This window comes from Bufo bufo (genome assembly GCF_905171765.1).
Source record: "Bufo bufo chromosome 8 unlocalized genomic scaffold, aBufBuf1.1 SUPER_8_unloc_1, whole genome shotgun sequence".
NCBI classification, from domain to species: Eukaryota; Metazoa; Chordata; class Amphibia; order Anura; family Bufonidae; genus Bufo; species Bufo bufo.
Genome location: NW_024400009.1, coordinates 448139 through 470190, shown reverse-complemented (window position 1 = coordinate 470190; position 22052 = coordinate 448139). Strand labels below are relative to the sequence as shown.

The 22052-nt window shown below is 55.3% G+C and overlaps 1 protein-coding gene across 1 annotated transcript in view; it reads right to left on the bottom strand.

Moving 5' to 3' along the window:
• Positions 1-22052, bottom strand: part of LOC120982980 (MAP/microtubule affinity-regulating kinase 4-like) — a gene marked incomplete at its 3' end in the record, with an annotated part of 45171 nt that overhangs the window by 14231 nt on the left and 8888 nt on the right. Inside the window, 3 exon segments of the mRNA XM_040413084.1 lie at positions 16968-17021; positions 17102-17299; positions 20941-21073. Of these exon segments, the coding sequence (XP_040269018.1) occupies positions 16968-17021; positions 17102-17299; positions 20941-20982 (294 nt within the window).

Below are 22052 nucleotides of genomic sequence, written 5' to 3'. Positions count from 1 at the left end.
TACCCCAAGAGAATGCTGGAAACAACATCTACCAGAACGGGCTCAGATCCTGGGGCCTGGATGTGCTGAGCTATAGAGACATACCCCGAGAGACTGTTGTACACAACATCTACCAGAACGGGCACAGATCCCGGGATCTAGATGTCCTGAGCTATAGAGACATCCCCGAGAGACTGCTGGACAGAACATCTACTAGGGCGGGCACAGATCCTGGGGTCTAGATGTCCTGAGCTATAGAGACATACCCCGAGGGAATGCTGGAAACAACATCTACCAGAACGGGCTCAGATCCTGGGGCCTAGATGTGCTGAGCTATAGAGACATACCCCGAGAGACTCCTGGACACAACATCTACCAGAACGGACACAGATCCAGAGGTCTACATGTCCTGAGATATAGAGACATACCCTGAGAGACTGCTGGACACAACATCCAAAAGAACGGGCACAGATCCCGGGGTCTAGATGTCCTGAGCTGTAGAGACATACCCTGAGAGACTGCTGGACACAATATCCACCAGAACGGGCACAGATCCCGGGTCTAGATGTCCTGAGCTATAGAGACTGCTGGACACAACATCAACCAGAACGGGCGCAGATCCCGAGGTCTAGATGTCCTGAGCTATAGAGACATCCCTGAAGGACTGCTGGACACAACATCTATCAGAACGGGCACAGATCCTGGGGTCTAGATGTCCTGAGCTATAGAGACATACCCCGAGAGACTGTTGTACACAACATCTACCAGAACGGGCACAGATCCCGGGATCTAGATGTCCTGAGCTATAGAGACATCCCCGAGAGACTGCTGGACACAACATCTACCAGAACGGGCACAACATCTACCAGAACGGGCACAGATCCTGGAGTCTAGATGTGCTGAGCTATATAGACATACCCTGAGAGACTGCTGGACACAACATCCACCAGAACGGGCACAGATCCCGGGGTCTAGATGTCCTGAGCTATAGAGACATCCCCGAGAGACTGCTGGACACAACATCTACCAGAACGGGCACAACATCTACCAGAACGGGCACAGATCCTGGGGTCTAGATGTGCTGAGCTATAGAGACATACCCCGAGAGACTCCTGGACACAACATCTACCAGAACGGACACAGATCCAGAGGTCTACATGTCCTGAGATATAGAGACATACCCTGAGAGACTGCTGGACACAATATCCACCAGAACGGGCGCAGATCCTGAGGTCTAGATGTCCTGAGCTATAGAGACATACCCCAAGAGACTGTTGGACACAACATCTACCAGAAAGGGCACAGATCCCAGAGTCTAGATGTCCTGAGCTATAGAGACATCCCCGAGAGACTACTGGACACAACATCTACCAGAACGGGCACAGATCCCGGGGTCTAGATGTCCTGAGCTATAGAGACATACCCCGAGACTGCTGGACACAATATCTACCAGAACGGGTACAGATCCCGGGGTCTAGATGTCCTGAGCTATAGAGACATCCCCGAGAGACTGCTGGACACAACAACATCCACCAGAACGGGCACAGATCCCAGAGTCTAGATGTGCTGAGGTATAGAGACATACCCCGAGAGACTGCTGGATACAACATCCACCAGAACGGACAGAGATCCCGAGGTCTAGATGTCCTGAGCTACAGAGACATACCCTGAGAGACTGCTGGACAAACATCTACCAGAACGGGTACAGATCCTGGGGTCTAGATGTCCTGAGCTATAGAGACATCCCTGAAGGACTGCTGGACACAACATCCACCAGAATGGGCATAGATCCCGGGGTCTAGATGTCCTGAGCTATAGAGACATACCCCGAGAGACTGCTGGACACAACATCCACCAGAACAGGCACAGATCCCGAGGTCTAGATGTCCTGAGCTATAGAGACATAGCCTGAGAGACTGCTGGACACAACATCTACCAGAACGGGCACAGATCCAGAGGTCTAGATGTCCTGAGCTATAGAGACATCCCCCGAGAGACTGCTGGACACAACATCTACCAGAACGCACACAGATCCCGGGGTCTAGATGTCCTGAGCTATAGAGACATCCCTCGAGAGACTGCTGGACACAACATCCACCACAACTGGCACAGATTCCGAATCTAGATGTCCTGAGCTATAGAGACATCCCCGAGAGACTGCTGGACACAATATCCACCAGAACGGGCACAGATCCCGGGGTCTAGATGTCCTGAGCTATAGAGACATCACTGAGAAACTGCTGGACACAATATCTACCAGAACGGGCACAGATCCCGGGGTCTAGATGTCCTGAGCTATAGAGACATCCCTGAGAGACTGCTGGACACAATATCCACCAGAACGGGCACAGATCCCGGGGTCTAGATGTCCTGAGCTATAGAGACATCCCCGAGAGACTGCTGGACAGAACATCTACTAGGGCGGGCACAGATCCTGGGGTCTAGATGTCCTGAGCTATAGAGACATACCCCGAGAGAATGCTGGACACAACATCTACCAGAACGGGCAAAGATCCCGGGGTCTAGATGTCCTGAGCTATAGAGACATACCCTGAGAGACTGCTGGACACAACATCCACCAGAACAGGCACAGATCCCGGGTCTAGATGTCCTGAGATATAGAGACATACCCCGAGAGACTCCTGGACACAACATCTACCAGAACGGGTACAGATCCAGAGGTCTACATGTCCTGAGATATAGAGACATACCCTGAGAGACTGCTGGACACAACATCCAAAAGAACGGGCACAGATCCCGGGGTCTAGATGTCCTGAGCTGTAGAGACATACCCTGGAGAGACTGCTGGACACAATATCCACCAGAACGGGCACAGATCCCGGGGTCTAGATGTCCTGAGCTATAGAGACTGCTGGACACAACATCAACCAGAACGGGCGCAGATCCCGAGGTCTAGATGTCCTGAGCTATAGAGACATACCCCAAGAGACTGTTGGACACAACATCTACCAGAAAGGGCACAGATCCCAGAGTCTAGATGTCCTGAGCTATAGAGACATCCCAGAGAGACTGCTGGACACAACATCTACTAGGGCGGGCACAGATCCTGGGGTCTAGATGTCCTGAGCTATAGAGACATACCCCAAGAGAATGCTGGAAACAACATCTACCAGAACGGGCTCAGATCCTGGGGCCTGGATGTGCTGAGCTATAGAGACATACCCCGAGAGACTGTTGTACACAACATCTACCAGAACGGGCACAGATCCCAGAGTCTAGATGTCCTGAGCTATAGAGACATCCCTGAAGGACTGCTGGACACAACATCTACCAGAACAGGCACAGATCCCGGGGTCTAGATGTCCTGAACTATAGAGACATATCCCGAGAGACTGCTGGACACAACATCCACTAGAACGGGCACAGATCCCAGGGTCTAGATATGCGGCGCTATAGACGTACCCCACTAGACGGGGTTCAGAAAGTAATTTCTTACAGGGCATGAATACTTACGCACATTGAAGTTCTGATATTTTGTCTAAATTACAGTTTTTGTCACCATAATAATACTTGACACCTTCAGCGGTCGGCGGTGTGACCTGGTGCAGACCCCAAAATCCATTTAATGCAATAAAACAGAAAACCTCCACGGGGGGTGAATACTGCCACAAGGCCCTGTGACAGCACTCTATGCAGTCAGTAATAGGGCATCTCGGGGGGCTGAGGGTCACCCCACTGCTGTACACGAGACACGAGTCCCGCTCAGACACATCACGAGGTCCCACAATCTGATCACACAGCAGAAGACCGTGACCTTGATGTCCTACAGATCTGGAACACATCCCAGATATTTACCAGTGATGGTCAATAAAGCAGATGAGGTCCGGAACAAGCACACGAGAGACACAGGCCATGAAATTCTGGAGCAGGAAATTTCAGTTACACAACCAGCACCTCCATCATCCACCTGTCAACAGCCTCACAACCAGCACCATCATCCTCCTGCCACCAGAATCACAACCAGGACCTCCATCATCCTCCTGCCAACAGCTACACAACCGGCACCTCCATCATCCTCCTGCCACCAGCCTCACAACCAGCACCTCCATCATCCTCCTGCCACCAGAATCACAACCAGGATCTCCATCATCCTCCTGCCACCAGCACCTCCATCATCCTCCTGCCAACAGCTACACAACCAGCACCTCCATCATCCACCTGCCACCAGCATCACAACCAGGACCTCCATCATCCACCTGTCACCAGCACCTCCATCATCTACCTGTCACCAGCCTCACAACCAGCACCTCCATCATCCTCCTGCCACCAGCATCACAACCAGCATCTCCTTCATTCACCTGCCACCAGAATCACAACCAGCACCTCTATCATCCACCTGCCACACTATCAGGACCTCCATTATCCACCTGCCACCAGCTAAAAAAACAGCACCTCCATCATCCACCTGCATCAAAAACAGCACCTCCATCATTTACCTGTCACCAACATCACAACCAGTACCTCCATCATCCACCAGCAACTAGCAACACAACCAGCACCTCCATCATCCAACTTCCACCAGCACCGCCATCATCCACCTGCCACCAGCTACACAACCACCACCTCCATAATCCACCTGCCACCAACCTCACAACCTGCACCTCCATCATCCACCTGCTACACAACTTGCACCTCCATCATCCATCACCCACCACCTACACAACTTGCACCTCCATCATCCATCACCCACCACCTACACAACTTGCACCTCCATCATCCATCACCCACCACCTACACAACTTGCACCTCCATCATCCATCTGTCACCATCCTCACATCCAGAACCTCCATTATCTAACTGCCACCAGAATCACAACCAGCACCTCCATCATTCACCTGCCAAAAGCCTCACTACCAGCACTTCCATCATCCAATTGCCACCTGCTAAGAGACAACACCTCCATCATCCATCACCCACCAGCTTCTCAACCATCACCTCCATCATCCACCTTCCACCAGCTACACAACCAGCACCTCCATCATCCACCTGCCACCAGCCTCACAACTTGCTCCTCCATCGTACACCTGTCACCATCCTCACAACCAGAACCTCCATCATCTAACTGCCACCAGCCTCACAACCTGCACCTCCATCATCCACCTGTCACCCGCATCACTACCAGCACCTCCATCATCCACCTGTCACCAGCATCACTACCAGAACCTCCATCATTCACCTGTCACCAGCCTTACAACCAGCACCTCCATCAACCACCTGTCACGGTGGGGAGTGGGGGGAAACGCCTACCGAAAAACGATAAGAGAGCGGGAACAGAAACTAGGCCTGGACACTGGGGACAGGGAGCAGGTCACCTCCTAATGCCATCCTAATCCTATCCCTGACTCCTAACCGTATGAGCAAACCCAGAAGGTAGGAGGCTCATACACAGGAACCTTGGGCCCTACTAACCCTAAAGATACCTGGAAGTAATGTCAGGACTAGGAACGACCTGTTCCTTCCCAGATGAATGAACAAGCATCTCCTTAAGGCCTCGTTACCAGTGACAACAAACAAAACTTACTGTCATGTCCTAAAACGGGTCCACCTGACCCCTAGAACCTTACACCACAAGGGTAAGACACCGCGCTCACATAGAGAGAGGACAGTGAGAAGCAAACTGGATCAGCAGGTAAGAGTCCAGTGTCAAGAATAACCACTGGCACAAGAACACCGCAATACTTGGCCACTTACCTGCTGCGGCTGCTGGAAGGCAGACGACCAGTCCACACCACAGCAAACTGGAAACCATGAATGGAACCAAAACACCAAACAGGACACAGAATCCAGCACATTAGTAACTGCCTGGACCCCCATGCGGACAGGATGCATGGCGGCCCCCGGCACAGCTGCTCACTGACTTGTGAGCTACACAACCATCACCTCCATCATCCACCTGTCACCAGCATCACTACCAGCACCTCCATCATCCACCTGTCACCAGCATCACTACCAGCACCTCCATCATCCACCTGCCACCAGCAACACTACCAGCACCTCCATCATCCACCTGTCACCATTATCACTACCAGCACCTCCATCATCCACCTGTCACCAGCTACACAACCAGCACCTCCATCATCCACCTGTCACCAGCATCACTACCAGCACCTCCATCATCCACCTGCCACCAGCAACACTACCAGCACCTCCATCATCCACCTGTCACCAGCTACACAACCAGCACCTCCATCATCCACCTGTCACCAGCAACACTACCAGCACCTCCATCATCCACCTGTCACCATCATCACTACCAGCACCTCCATCATCCACCTGACACCAGCATCACTACCAGCACCTCCATCATCCACCTGCCACCAGCAACACTACCAGCACCTCCATCATCCACCTGTCACCATCATCACTACCAGCACCTCCATCATCCACCTGACACCAGCATCACTACCAGCACCTCCATCATCCACCTGTCACCAGCTACACAACCAGCACCTCCATCATCCACCGGCCACCAGCATCACTACCAGCACCTCCATCATCCACCTGCAACGAGCATGACTATCAGCACCTCCATCATCCACCTGTCACCAGCATCACTACCAGCACCTCCATCATCCACCTGTCACCAGCATCACTACCAGCACCTCCATCATCCACCTGCCACCAGCAACACTACCAGCACCTCCATCATCCACCTGTCACCATTATCACTACCAGCACCTCCATCATCCACCTGTCACCAGCTACACAACCAGCACCTCCATCATCCACCTGTCACCAGCAACACTACCAGCACCTCCATCATCCACCTGTCACCATCATCACTACCAGCACCTCCATCATCCACCTGACACCAGCATCACTACCAGCACCTCCATCATCCACCTGTCACCATTATCACTACCAGCACCTCCATCATTCACCTGTCACCAGCTACACAACCAGCACCTCCATCATCCACCTGTCACCAGCTACACAACCAGCACCTCCATCATCCACCTGTCACCAGATACACAACCACTACCTCCATAATCCACCTGTCACCAGATACACAACCACTACCTCCATCATCCACCTGTCACCAGATACACAACCACTACTTCCATCATCCACCTGCCACCAGCATCACTACCAGCACCTCCATCATCCACCTGTCACCAGCAACACTACCAGCACCTCCATCATCCACCTGTCACCAGCATCACTACCAGCACCTCCATCATCCACCTGTCACCAGCATCTCCATCATTCACCTGCCACCAGTTACACAACCACTACCTCCATTATCCACCTGCCACCAGATACACAACCAGCACCTCCATCATCCACCTGCCACCATCATCACTACCAGCACCTCCATCATCCACCTGCCACCAGATACACAACCACTACCTCCATCATCCACCTGCCACCAGCATCACTACCAGCACCTCCATCATCCACCTGTCACCATCATCACTACCAGCACCTCCATCATCCACCTGACACCAGCATCACTACCAGCACCTCCATCATCCACCTGTCACCATTATCACTACCAGCACCTCCATCATCCACCTGTCACCATTATCACTACCAGCACCTCCATCATCCACCTGTCACCAGCTACACAACCAGCACCTCCATCATCCACCTGTCACCAGCTACACAACCAGCACCTCCATCATCCACCTGTCACCAGATACACAACCACTACCTCCATAATCCACCTGTCACCAGATACACAACCACTACCTCCATCATCCACCTGTCACCAGATACACAACCACTACTTCCATCATCCACCTGCCACCAGCATCACTACCAGCACCTCCATCATCCACCTGTCACCAGCAACACTACCAGCACCTCCATCATCCACCTGTCACCAGCATCACTACCAGCACCTCCATCATCCACCTGTCACCAGCATCACTACCAGCACCTCCATCATCCACCTGTCACCATTATCACTACCAGCACCTCCATCATCCACCTGTCACCAGCTACACAACCAGCACCTCCATCATCCACCTGTCACCAGATACACAACCACTACCTCCATAATCCACCTGTCACCAGATACACAACCACTACCTCCATCATCCACCTGTCACCAGATACACAACCACTACTTCCATCATCCACCTGCCACCAGCATCACTACCAGCACCTCCATCATCCACCTGTCACCAGCAACACTACCAGCACCTCCATCATCCACCTGTCACCAGCATCACTACCAGCACCTCCATCATCCACCTGTCACCATCATCACAACCAGCACCTCCATCATCCACCTGTCACCATCATCACAACCAGCACCTCCATCATTCACCTGCCACCAGTTACACAACCACTACCTCCATTATCCACCTGCCACCAGATACACAACCACTACCTCCATAATCCACCTGTCACCAGATACACAACCACTACCTCCATCATCCACCTGTCACCAGATACACAACCACTACTTCCATCATCCACCTGCCACCAGCATCACTACCAGCACCTCCATCATCCACCTGTCACCAGCATCACTACCAGCACCTCCATCATCCACCTGTCACCATCATCACAACCAGCACCTCCATCATCCACCTGTCACCATCATCACAACCAGCACCTCCATCATCCACCTGCCACCAGCATCTCCATCATTCACCTGCCACCAGTTACACAACCACTACCTCCATCATCCACCTGTCAACAGCCTCACAACCAGCACCATCATCCTCCTGCCACCAGAATCACAACCAGGACCTCCATCATCCTCCTGCCAACAGCTACACAACCGGCACCTCCATCATCCTCCTGCCACCAGCCTCACAACCAGCACCTCCATCATCCTCCTGCCACCAGAATCACAACCAGGACCTCCATCATCCTCCTGCCACCAGCACCTCCATCATCCTCCTGCCAACAGCTACACAACCAGCACCTCCATCATCCACCTGCCACCAGCATCACAACCAGGACCTCCATCATCCACCTGTCACCAGCACCTCCATCATCTACCTGTCACCAGCCTCACAACCAGCACCTCCATCATCCTCCTGCCACCAGCATCACAACCAGCATCTCCTTCATTCACCTGCCACCAGAATCACAACCAGCACCTCTATCATCCACCTGCCACACTATCAGGACCTCCATTATCCACCTGCCACCAGCTAAAAAAACAGCACCTCCATCATCCACCTGCATCAAAAACAGCACCTCCATCATTTACCTGTCACCAACATCACAACCAGTACCTCCATCATCCACCAGCAACTAGCAACACAACCAGCACCTCCATCATCCAACTTCCACCAGCACCGCCATCATCCACCTGCCACCAGCTACACAACCACCACCTCCATAATCCACCTGCCACCAACCTCACAACCTGCACCTCCATCATCCACCTGCTACACAACTTGCACCTCCATCATCCATCACCCACCACCTACACAACTTGCACCTCCATCATCCATCACCCACCACCTACACAACTTGCACCTCCATCATCCATCACCCACCACCTACACAACTTGCACCTCCATCATCCATCTGTCACCATCCTCACATCCAGAACCTCCATTATCTAACTGCCACCAGAATCACAACCAGCACCTCCATCATTCACCTGCCAAAAGCCTCACTACCAGCACTTCCATCATCCAATTGCCACCTGCTAAGAGACAACACCTCCATCATCCATCACCCACCAGCTTCTCAACCATCACCTCCATCATCCACCTTCCACCAGCTACACAACCAGCACCTCCATCATCCACCTGCCACCAGCCTCACAACTTGCTCCTCCATCGTACACCTGTCACCATCCTCACAACCAGAACCTCCATCATCTAACTGCCACCAGCCTCACAACCTGCACCTCCATCATCCACCTGTCACCCGCATCACTACCAGCACCTCCATCATCCACCTGTCACCAGCATCACTACCAGAACCTCCATCATTCACCTGTCACCAGCCTTACAACCAGCACCTCCATCAACCACCTGTCACGGTGGGGAGTGGGGGGAAACGCCTACCGAAAAACGATAAGAGAGCGGGAACAGAAACTAGGCCTGGACACTGGGGACAGGGAGCAGGTCACCTCCTAATGCCATCCTAATCCTATCCCTGACTCCTAACCGTATGAGCAAACCCAGAAGGTAGGAGGCTCATACACAGGAACCTTGGGCCCTACTAACCCTAAAGATACCTGGAAGTAATGTCAGGACTAGGAACGACCTGTTCCTTCCCAGATGAATGAACAAGCATCTCCTTAAGGCCTCGTTACCAGTGACAACAAACAAAACTTACTGTCATGTCCTAAAACGGGTCCACCTGACCCCTAGAACCTTACACCACAAGGGTAAGACACCGCGCTCACATAGAGAGAGGACAGTGAGAAGCAAACTGGATCAGCAGGTAAGAGTCCAGTGTGAAGAATAACCACTGGCACAAGAACACTGCAATACTTGGCCACTTACCTGCTGCGGCTGCTGGAAGGCAGACGACCAGTCCACACCACAGCAAACTGGAAACCATGAATGGAACCAAAACACCAAACAGGACACAGAATCCAGCACATTAGTAACTGCCTGGACCCCCATGCGGACAGGATGCATGGCGGCCCCCGGCACAGCTGCTCACTGACTTGTGAGCTACACAACCATCACCTCCATCATCCACCTGTCACCAGCATCACTACCAGCACCTCCATCATCCACCTGTCACCAGCATCACTACCAGCACCTCCATCATCCACCTGCCACCAGCAACACTACCAGCACCTCCATCATCCACCTGTCACCATTATCACTACCAGCACCTCCATCATCCACCTGTCACCAGCTACACAACCAGCACCTCCATCATCCACCTGTCACCAGCATCACTACCAGCACCTCCATCATCCACCTGCCACCAGCAACACTACCAGCACCTCCATCATCCACCTGACACCAGCATCACTACCAGCACCTCCATCATCCACCTGTCACCAGCTACACAACCAGCACCTCCATAATCCACCTGTCACCAGATACACAACCACTACCTCCATCATCCACCTGTCACCAGATACACAACCACTACTTCCATCATCCACCTGCCACCAGCATCACTACCAGCACCTCCATCATCCACCTGTCACCAGCAACACTACCAGCACCTCCATCATCCACCTGTCACCAGCATCACTACCAGCACCTCCATCATCCACCTGTCACCATTATCACTACCAGCACCTCCATCATCCACCTGTCACCAGATACACAACCACTACCTCCATAATCCACCTGTCACCAGATACACAACCACTACCTCCATCATCCACCTGTCACCAGATACACAACCACTACTTCCATCATCCACCTGCCACCAGCATCACTACCAGCACCTCCATCATCCACCTGTCACCAGCAACACTACCAGCACCTCCATCATCCACCTGTCACCAGCATCACTACCAGCACCTCCATCATCCACCTGTCACCATCATCACAACCAGCACCTCCATCATCCACCTGTCACCATCATCACAACCAGCACCTCCATCATCCACCTGCCACCAGCATCTCCATCATTCACCTGCCACCAGTTACACAACCACTACCTCCATTATCCACCTGCCACCAGATACACAACCACTACCTCCATCATCCACCTGCCACCAGCATCACTACCAGCACCTCCATCATTCACCTGACACCAGCATCACTACCAGCACCTCCATCATCCACCTGTCACCAGCATCACTACCAGCACCTCCATCATCCACCTGACACCAGAATCACTACCAGCACCTCCATCATCCACCTGTCACCAGCTACACAACCAGCACCTCCATCATCCACCTGCCACCAGCATCACTACCAGCACCTCCATCATCCACCTGTCACCAGCATCACTACCAGCACCTCCATCATCCACCTGTCACCAGCATCACTACCAGCACCTCCATCATCCACCTGTCACCAGCATCACTACCAGCACCTCCATCATCCACCTGTCACCAGCTACACAACCAGCACCTCCATCATCCACCTGACACCAGCATCACTACCAGCACCTCCATCATCCACCTGTCACCAGCATCACTACCAGCACCTCCATCATCCACCTGTCACCAGCATCACTACCAGCACCTCCATCATCCACCTGTCACCAGCATCACTACCAGCACCTCCATCATCCACCTGACACCAGCATCACTACCAGCACCTCCATCATCCACCTGTCACCATCATCACTACCAGCACCTCCATCATCCACCTGTCACCATCATCACAACCAGCACCTCCATCATCCACCTGTCACCAGCATCACTACCAGCACCTCCATCATCCACCTGTCACCAGCTACACAACCAGCACCTCCATCATCCACCTGTCACCAGCAACACTACCAGCACCTCCATCATCCACCTGTCACCAGCAACACTACCAGCACCTCCATCATCCACCTGTCACCATCATCACTACCAGCACCTCCATCATCCACCTGTCACCAGATACACAACCACTACCTCCATCATCCACCTGCCACCAGCATCACTACCAGCACCTCCATCATCCACCTGTCACCAGCATCACTACCAGCACCTCCATCATCCACCTGTCACCAGCAACACTACCAGCACCTCCATCATCCACCTGACACCAGCATCACTACCAGCACCTCCATCATCCACCTGTCACCATTATCACTACCAGCACCTCCATCATCCACCTGTCACCAGCTACACAACCAGCACCTCCATCATCCACCTGTCACCAGCTACACAACCAGCACCTCCATCATCCACCTGTCACCAGCATCACTACCAGCACCTCCATCATCCACCTGTCACCAGCATCACTACCAGCACCTCCATCATCCACCTGTCACCAGCTACACAACCAGTACCTCCATCATCCACCTGTCACCAGCATCACTACCAGCACCTCCATCATCCACCTGTCACCATCATCAATACCAGCACCTCCATCATCCACCTGTCACCATCATCACAACCAGCACCTCCATCATCCACCTGTCACCAGCATCACTACCAGCACCTCCATCATCCACCTGTCACCATCATCACTACCAGCACCTCCATCATCCACCTGTCACCATCATCACTACCAGCACCTCCATCATCCACCTGTCACCATCATCACAACCAGCACCTCCATCATCCACCTGTCACCATCATCACAACCAGCACCTCCATCATCCACCTGTCACCAGCACCTCCATCATCCACCTGACACCATCATCAATACCAGCACCTCCATCATCCACCTGTCACCATCATCACAACCAGCACCTCCATCATCCACCTGACACCAGCATCACTACCAGCACCTCCATCATCCACCTGTCACCAGCATCACTACCAGCACCTCCATCATCCACCTGTCACCATTATCACAACCAGCACCTCCATCATCCACCTGTCACCAGCACCTCCATCATCCACCTGACACCATCATCAATACCAGCACCTCCATCATCCACCTGACACTATCATCACAACCAGCACCTCCATCATCCACCTGTCACCATCATCACAACCAGCACCTCCATCATCCACCTGTCACCATCATCACTACCAGCACCTCCATCATCCACCTGACACTATCATCACAACCAGCACCTCCATCATCCACCTGACACCATCATCACAACCAGCACCTCCATCATCCACCTGTCACCATCATCACAACCAGCACCTCCATCATCCACCTGTCACCATCATCACTACCAGCACCTCCATCATCCACCTGACACCATCATCAATACCAGCACCTCCATCATCCACCTGACACCATCATCAATACCAGCACCTCCATCATCCACCTGACACTATCATCACAACCAGCACCTCCATCATCCACCTGTCACCATCATCACAACCAGCACCTCCATCATCCACCTGCCACCAGCATCACAACCAGCACCTCCATCATCCACCTGTCACCATCATCACTACCAGCACCTCCATCATCCACCTGACACTATCATCACAACCAGCACCTCCATCATCCACCTGTCACCATCATCACAACCAGCACCTCCATCATCCACCTGTCACCATCATCACTACCAGCACCTCCATCATCCACCTGTCACCATCATCACAACCAGCACCTCCATCATCCACCAGATAGTAGTTACATTATTATTCCTGTGTTATGATGCATTTGATATTTTCTTATGTTTATTATGTTCTATAATCTCCGTTTCTATGGCCCATGTCACTTCCGGCCCTCGGACGCCGGGCGCACCCCCTCGCTCTCTCATCTAATGTCTATACATCTTCTGGTACCTAATTACAGGCCGTTACCCCTCAGGATGCCGTGGACGTAGGCCCAGACTACTGCTCGCCGTCCTCTGCAGGAAGCCTTCTTGATGCTACATTATTATTTATAGATGCCGGCACGTGTCTGGTCTGGGGACCACGGTGGGCTCCGTGTCGGTCTCGCCTATACCGCCACATTGTTCACTCCATACAGTCTTTACAGCGCTTGTATGTTCGCCCCGTCCAATAAACGGGCTTTACTGGTTCTCCATCTCCGGGACATGCGACTCATTACGGTTTTCTAAGCTCTCTGGCTTCTTGGTTGTTTATCCTCATTGAGATAACATTGGGGGGCTCCAGACTGAGGCCTCTGGGGTCTCCATCGTGCGGACAACCTTTTACCCGTATATCAGGTTCCAGGAATTCTATAGGTTCTGGTTGGCTGGGTGCACCCGGGCGCTGTCCAGAGGAGGGGGTCACACCTTGTGCCAAACCTCAGCGCCACGTCTCTCCTACAGAACATTACCAACAGCTGGGGGGCCACATGCAGGGGCCCGAGAGCCACATCTAGTTGATAGACTCTGTTCTAGAGAAATATCATTAACAATATCTGCAGGACAGGAAGAAGCTCCGGGAGAAATAGACCTGTACGGCATCTATAGGGCGGTCGTCTCCTGTACGGCATCTATAGGGCAGTCGTCTCCTGTACGGCATCTATAGGGCAGTCGTCTCCTGTACGGCATCTATAGGGCGGTCGTCTCCTGTACGGCATCTATAGGGCGGTCGTCTCCTGTACGGCATCTATAGGGCGGTCGTCTCCTGTACGGCATCTATAGGGCAGTCGTCTCCTGTACGGTATCTATAGGGCAGTCGTCTCCTGTACGGCTTCTATAGGGCGGTCGTCTCCTGTACGGCATCTATAGGGCGGTCGTCTACTGTACGGTATCTATAGGGCGGTCGTCTCCTGTACGGCATCTATAGGGCGGTCGTCTCCTGTACCGTATCTATAGGGCAGTCGTCTCCTGTACGGTATCTATAGGGCAGTCGTCTCCTGTACGGTATCTATAGGGCGGTCGTCTCCTGTACGGCATCTATAGGGCAGTCGTCTCCTGTACGGCATCTATAGGGCGGTCGTCTCCTGTACGGCATCTATAGGGCGGTCGTCTCCTGTACGGCATCTATAGGGCGGTCGTCTCCTGTACGGCATCTATAAGGCAGTCGTCTCCTGTACGGCATCTATAGGGCGGTCGTCTCCTGTACGGCATCTATAGGGCGGTCGTCTCCTGTACGGCATCTATAGGGCGGTCGTCTCCTGTACGGCATCTATAGGGCGGTCGTCTCCTGTACGGCATCTATAGGGCGGTCGTCTCCTGTACGGCATCTATAGGGCGGTCGTCTCCTGTACGGCATCTATAGGGCGGTCGTCTCCTGTACGGCATCTATAGGGCGGTCGTCTCCTGTACGCCATCTATAGGGCGGTCGTCTCCTGTACGGCATCTATAGGGCGGTCGTCTCCTGTACGGCATCTATAGGGCGGTCGTCTCCTGTACGGCATCTATAGGGCGGTCGTCTCCTGTACGGTATCTATAGGGCGGTCGTCTCCTGTACGGCATCTATAGGGCGGTCGTCTCCTGTACGGCCTCTATAGGGCGGTCGTCTCCTGTACGGCCTCTATAGGGCGGTCGTCTCCTGTACGGCCTCTATAGGGCGGTCGTCTCCTGTACGGTATCTATAGGGCGGTCGTCTCCTGTACGGTATCTATAGGGCAGTCGTCTCCTGTACGGCATCTATAGGGCAGTCGTCTCCTGTACGGTATCTATAGGGCAGTCGTCTCCTGTACGGTATCTATAGGGCAGTCGTCTCCTGTACGGTATCTATAGGGCAGTCGTCTCCTGTATGGTATCTATAGGGCAGTCGTCTCCTGTACGGTATCTATAGGCATCTATAGGGCAGTCGTCTCCTGTACGGCATCTATAGGGCAGTCGTCTCCTGTACGGCATCTATAGGGCAGTCGTCTCCTGTACGGCATCTATAGGGCAGTCGTCTCCTGTACGGTATCTATAGGGCAGTCGTCTCCTGTACGGTATCTATAGGGCAGTCGTCTCCTGTACGGTATCTATAGGGCAGTCGTCTCCTGTACGGTATCTATAGGGCAGTCGTCTCCTGTACGGCTTCTATAGGGCAGTCGTCTCCTGTACGGCTTCTATAGGGCAGTCGTCTCCTGTACGGCATCTATAGGGCAGTCGTCTCCTGTATGGCAGCTATAGGGCAGTCGTCTCCTGTACGGCATCTATAGGGCAGTCGTCTCCTGTATGGCAGCTATAGGGCGGTCGTCTCCTGTACGGCATCTATAGGGCAGTCGTCTCCTGTACGGCATCTATAGGGCGGTCGTCTCCTGTACGGCAGCTATAGAGCAGTCGTCTCCTGTACGGTATCTATAGGGCGGTCGTCTCCTGTACGGCATCTATAGGGCGGTCGTCTCCTGTACGGTATCTATAGGGCAGTCGTCTCCTGTACGGTATCTATAGGGCAGTCGTCTCCTGTATGGCAGCTATAGTATCTATGTTCTAGACATCGGCGCGGTACATAGAGGTCTGCCTCCCTCAGGCTGCAGTGTGAACAGTCTCTTGCCCGTCTGGTCAGTGTCCCGACGAGGGGCAGGTACCAGGACCCTCCACCGTCCCCTCTGGACGTTATATCACCCCCCCACCCCCCGGGGCCACCAGCGCACATGTCTCACCTTTTGGAGGCTGCTGGGGTTCAGCTGAGTTTTATCAATTATCTTTATAGCGACCTGAAAGTGAGGAAAGAGGAAGCATGATGAGTGACACGCTAAGCACACGTGTAGACTGCCGCACACGCCAGGACGCTCACCTCTCTCCCGGTTAGGACATGTCTTCCCAGCTTCACTTTAGCAAAGTTTCCCTTCCCAATGGTCCTCAGGAGCCTGTAATTGCCCACATGTGGCTCATCGGGGGCGGAGCTCCGGGACCGGGCTCCTGGGGGGCGGGACGGCCAAGAGACAGAGGAGGAGGAGGTGGTTGAGCCTTTTTCGGAGCGGGCAGAGCCAGTCTGAAAGAGACATAAGGCGTTAGGTGCGTGGGGGCCACGGCGTTGTGCCCAGCATGAGGGCCCCTGAGCAGGCATCGCCGGCCTCCATCCACCTGTCAGCGGGGTACAACATACAGACCCCGTGTGGACTAAGCCCCCCGCTCTAATTAAAGGGACAGGCACCGGGAAAAACATCCAGGACCACAAAACGCCAACTGGGAACCAGCAACATCTGTGATCACACCCACAAAGTGACCCCCCCGGGACGAGAGACCGCCCCGACACCCACAAAGTGACCCCCCCCCAGAACGAGAGACCGCCCCGACACCCACAAAGTGACCCCCCCGGGACGAGAGACCGCCCCGACACCCACAAAGTGACCCCCCCCCAGAACGAGAGACCGCCCCGACACCCACAATGTGACCCCCCCGGAACGAGAGACCTCCCCGGAACGAGAGACCTCCCCAACACCCACAAAGTGACCCCCCGGAACGAGAGACCTCCCCGGAACGAGAGACCTCCCCAACACCCACAAAGTGACCCCCCCCAGAACGAGAGACCGCCCCGACACCCACAATGTGACCCCCCCGGAACGAGAGACCTCCCCGGAACGAGAGACCTCCCCAACACCCACAATGTGACCCCCCCGGAACGAGAGACCTCCCCGGAACGAGAGACCTCCCCAACACCCACAAAGTGACCCCCCGGAACGAGAGACCTCCCCGGAACGAGAGACCGCCCCGACACCCACAAAGTGACCCCCCCGGGACGAGAGACCGCCCCGACACCCACAAAGTGACCCCCCCCGGAAAGAGAGACCTCCCCGACACCCACAAAGTGACCCCCCCGGAACGAGAGACCTCCCCGGAACGAGAGACCTCCCCGACACCCACAAAGTGACACCCCGGGGTGAGAGACCTCCCCGACACCCACAAAGTGACCCCCCCGACACCCACAAAGTGACCCCCCGGAACGAGAGACCTCCCCGACACCCACAAAGTGACCCCCCCCGACACCCACAAAGTGACCCCCCGGAACGAGAGACCTCCCCGACACCCACAAAGTGACCCCCCCGGGACGAGAGACCGCCCCGACACCCACAAAGTGACCCCCCCCCAGAACGAGAGACCGCCCCGACACCCACAAAGTGACCCCCCCGGGACGAGAGACCGCCCCGACACCCACAAAGTGACCCCCCCCCAGAACGAGAGACCGCCCCGACACCCACAATGTGACCCCCCCGGAACGAGAGACCTCCCCGGAACGAGAGACCTCCCCAACACCCACAAAGTGACCCCCCGGAACGAGAGACCTCCCCGGAACGAGAGACCTCCCCAACACCCACAAAGTGACCCCCCCCCAGAACGAGAGACCGCCCCGACACCCACAATGTGACCCCCCCGGAACGAGAGACCTCCCCGGAACGAGAGACCTCCCCAACACCCACAATGTGACCCCCCCGGAACGAGAGACCTCCCCGGAACGAGAGACCTCCCCAACACCCACAAAGTGACCCCCCGGAACGAGAGACCTCCCCGGAACGAGAGACCGCCCCGACACCCACAAAGTGACCCCCCCGGGACGAGAGACCGCCCCGACACCCACAAAGTGACCCCCCCCGGAAAGAGAGACCTCCCCGACACCCACAAAGTGACCCCCCCGGAACGAGAGACCTCCCCGGAACGAGAGACCTCCCCGACACCCACAAAGTGACACCCCGGGGTGAGAGACCTCCCCGACACCCACAAAGTGACCCCCCCGACACCCACAAAGTGACCCCCCGGAACGAGAGACCTCCCCGACACCCACAAAGTGACCCCCCCCCCGACACCCACAAAGTGACCCCCCGGAACGAGAGACCTCCCCGACACCCACAAAGTGACCCCCCGGAACGAGAGACCTCCCCGACACCCACAAAGTGACCCCCCCGAACGAGAGACCGCCCCGACACCCACAAAGTGACCCCCCCGGAACGAGAGACCTCCCCGACACCCACAAAGTGACACCCCGGGGTGAGAGACCTCCCCGACACCCACAAAGTGACCCCCCCGGAACGAGAGACCTCCCCGACACCCACAAAGTGACCCCCCCGGAACGAGAGACCTCCCCGACACCCAGAATGTGACACTCAGGGGCGAGAGACCTCCCCGACACCCAGAATGTGACACCCCGAGACGAGAGACCTCCCCGACACCCAGAATGTGACACTCAGGGATGAGAGACCTCCCCGACACCCAGAATGTGACACCCCGGGATGAGAGACCTCCCCGACACCCAGAATGTGACCCCCCGGATGAGAGACCTCCCCGACACCCAGAATGTGACACTCAGGGACGAGAGACCTCCCCGACACCCAGAATGTGACACTCAGGGACGAGAGACCTCCCCGACACCCAGAATGTGACACCCCGGGACGAGAGACCTCCCCGACACCCAGAATGTGACACTCAGGGGCGAGAGACCTCCCCGACACCCAGAATGTGACACCCCGAGATGAGAGACCTCCCCGACACCCATAATGTGACACTCAGGGATGAGAGACCTCCCCGACACCCAGAATGTGACACCCCGGGATGAGAGACCTCCCCGACACCCAGAATGTGACACCCCGAGATGAGAGACCTCCCCGACACCCATAATGTGACACTCAGGGATGAGAGACCTCCCCGACACCCAGAATGTGACACCCCGGGATGAGAGACCTCCCCGACACCCACAAAGTGACCCCCCCGGAACGAGAGACCTCCCCGACACCCACAAAGTGACACCCCGGGGTGAGAGACCTCCCCGACACCCACAAAGTGACCCCCCCGGAACGAGAGACCTCCCCGACACCCACAAAGTGACCCCCCCGGAACGAGAGACCTCCCCGACACCCAGAATGTGACACTCAGGGGCGAGAGACCTCCCCGACACCCAGAATGTGACACCCCGAGACGAGAGACCTCCCCGACACCCAGAATGTGACACTCAGGGATGAGAGACCTCCCCGACACCCAGAATGTGACACCCCGGGATGAGAGACCTCCCCGACACCCAGAATGTGACCCCCCGGATGAGAGACCTCCCCGACACCCAGAATGTGACACTCAGGGACGAGAGACCTCCCCGACACCCAGAATGTGACACTCAGGGACGAGAGACCTCCCCGACACCCAGAATGTGACACCCCGGGACGAGAGACCTCCCCGACACCCAGAATGTGACACTCAGGGGCGAGAGACCTCCCCGACACCCAGAATGTGACACCCCGAGATGAGAGACCTCCCCGACACCCATAATGTGACACTCAGGGATGAGAGACCTCCCCGACACCCAGAATGTGACACCCCGGGATGAGAGACCTCCCCGACACCCAGAATGTGACCCCCCGGATGAGAGACCTCCCCGACACCCAGAATGTGACACTCAGGGACGAGAGACCTCCCCGACACTCAGAATGTGACACTCAGGGACGAGAGACCTCCCCGACACTCAGAATGTGACACTCAGGGACGAGAGACCTCCCCGACACCCAGAATGTGACCCCCCGGATGAGAGACCTCCCCGACACCCAGAATGTGACACCCTGGGATGAGAGACCTCCCCGACACCCAGAATGTGACACCCTGGGATGAGAGACCTCCCCGACACCCAGAATGTGACACCCCCTCTGCACTCACCGAGTCATTGACCCTCTCGCTGCCGGTGGACGCACGAGACATGGTCGGGCCGCCGCGGGGTCTCACAGCATTCCTCTGCACTCCGGGGGGGGCTGAGAGCAGGATGGGGGGAGATGGGGGAGATGGGGGTGGTCTTCTCTCAGCAGCAGGCCGCTCTCCCCATCATCCGCTCCGGCCCTGCAGTCTTTTCATGTCTCTGTCAGGGATGTCTCCGAGGCCTGAGCTCTCCTTCCTGAACACTCAGTCCCTGGCTGTCTCTAGATGTCTCTCCATGGTGCCCTGGCAGCTGTCTCTCTGGGCGGGGTGAGCTGCCCCCTCCCCCTCCTGCCTCTTAAACAGACAGTCCCAACATCAATGACAATGAATGAGAGGCCGGAGAGGAGGAGGAGAGAGAGCCGGAGGCGAGGCACAGGAGGGGTTAATGGGTCTGCCCACGGGTCCTGGCACAGGAGGGGTTAATGGGTCTGCCCACGGGTCCTGGCACAGGAGGGGTTAATGGGTCTGCCCATGGGTCCTGGCACAGGAGGGGTTAATGGGTCTGCACATGGGTCCTGGCACAGGAGGGGTTAATGTGTCTGCCCATGGGTCCTGGCACAGGAGGGGTTAATGTGTCCTGGCACAGGAGGGGTTAATGGGTCCTGGCACAGGAGAGGTTAATGTGTCCTGGCACAGGAGGGGTTAATGGGTCTGCACACGGGTCCTGGCACAGGAGGGGTTAATGGGTCTGCACATGGGTCCTGGCACAGGAGGGGTTAATGTGTCTGCCCATGGGTCCTGGCACAGGAGGGGTTAATGTGTCCTGGCACAGGAGGGGTTAATGGGTCCTGGCACAGGAGGGGTTAATGTGTCTGCCCATGGGTCCTGGCACAGGAGGGGTTAATGTGTCTGCCCATGGGTCCTGGCACAGGAGGGGTTAATGTGTCCTGGCACAGGAGGGGTTAATGGGTCCTGGCACAGGAGGGGTTAATGTGTCCTGGCACAGGAGGGGTTAATGGGTCTTCACATGGGTCCTGGCACAGGGGGGGTTAATGGGTCTGCCCATGGGTCCTGTCACAGGAGGGGTTAATGGGTCTGCCCATGGGTCCTGGCACAGGAGGGGTTAATGTATCTGC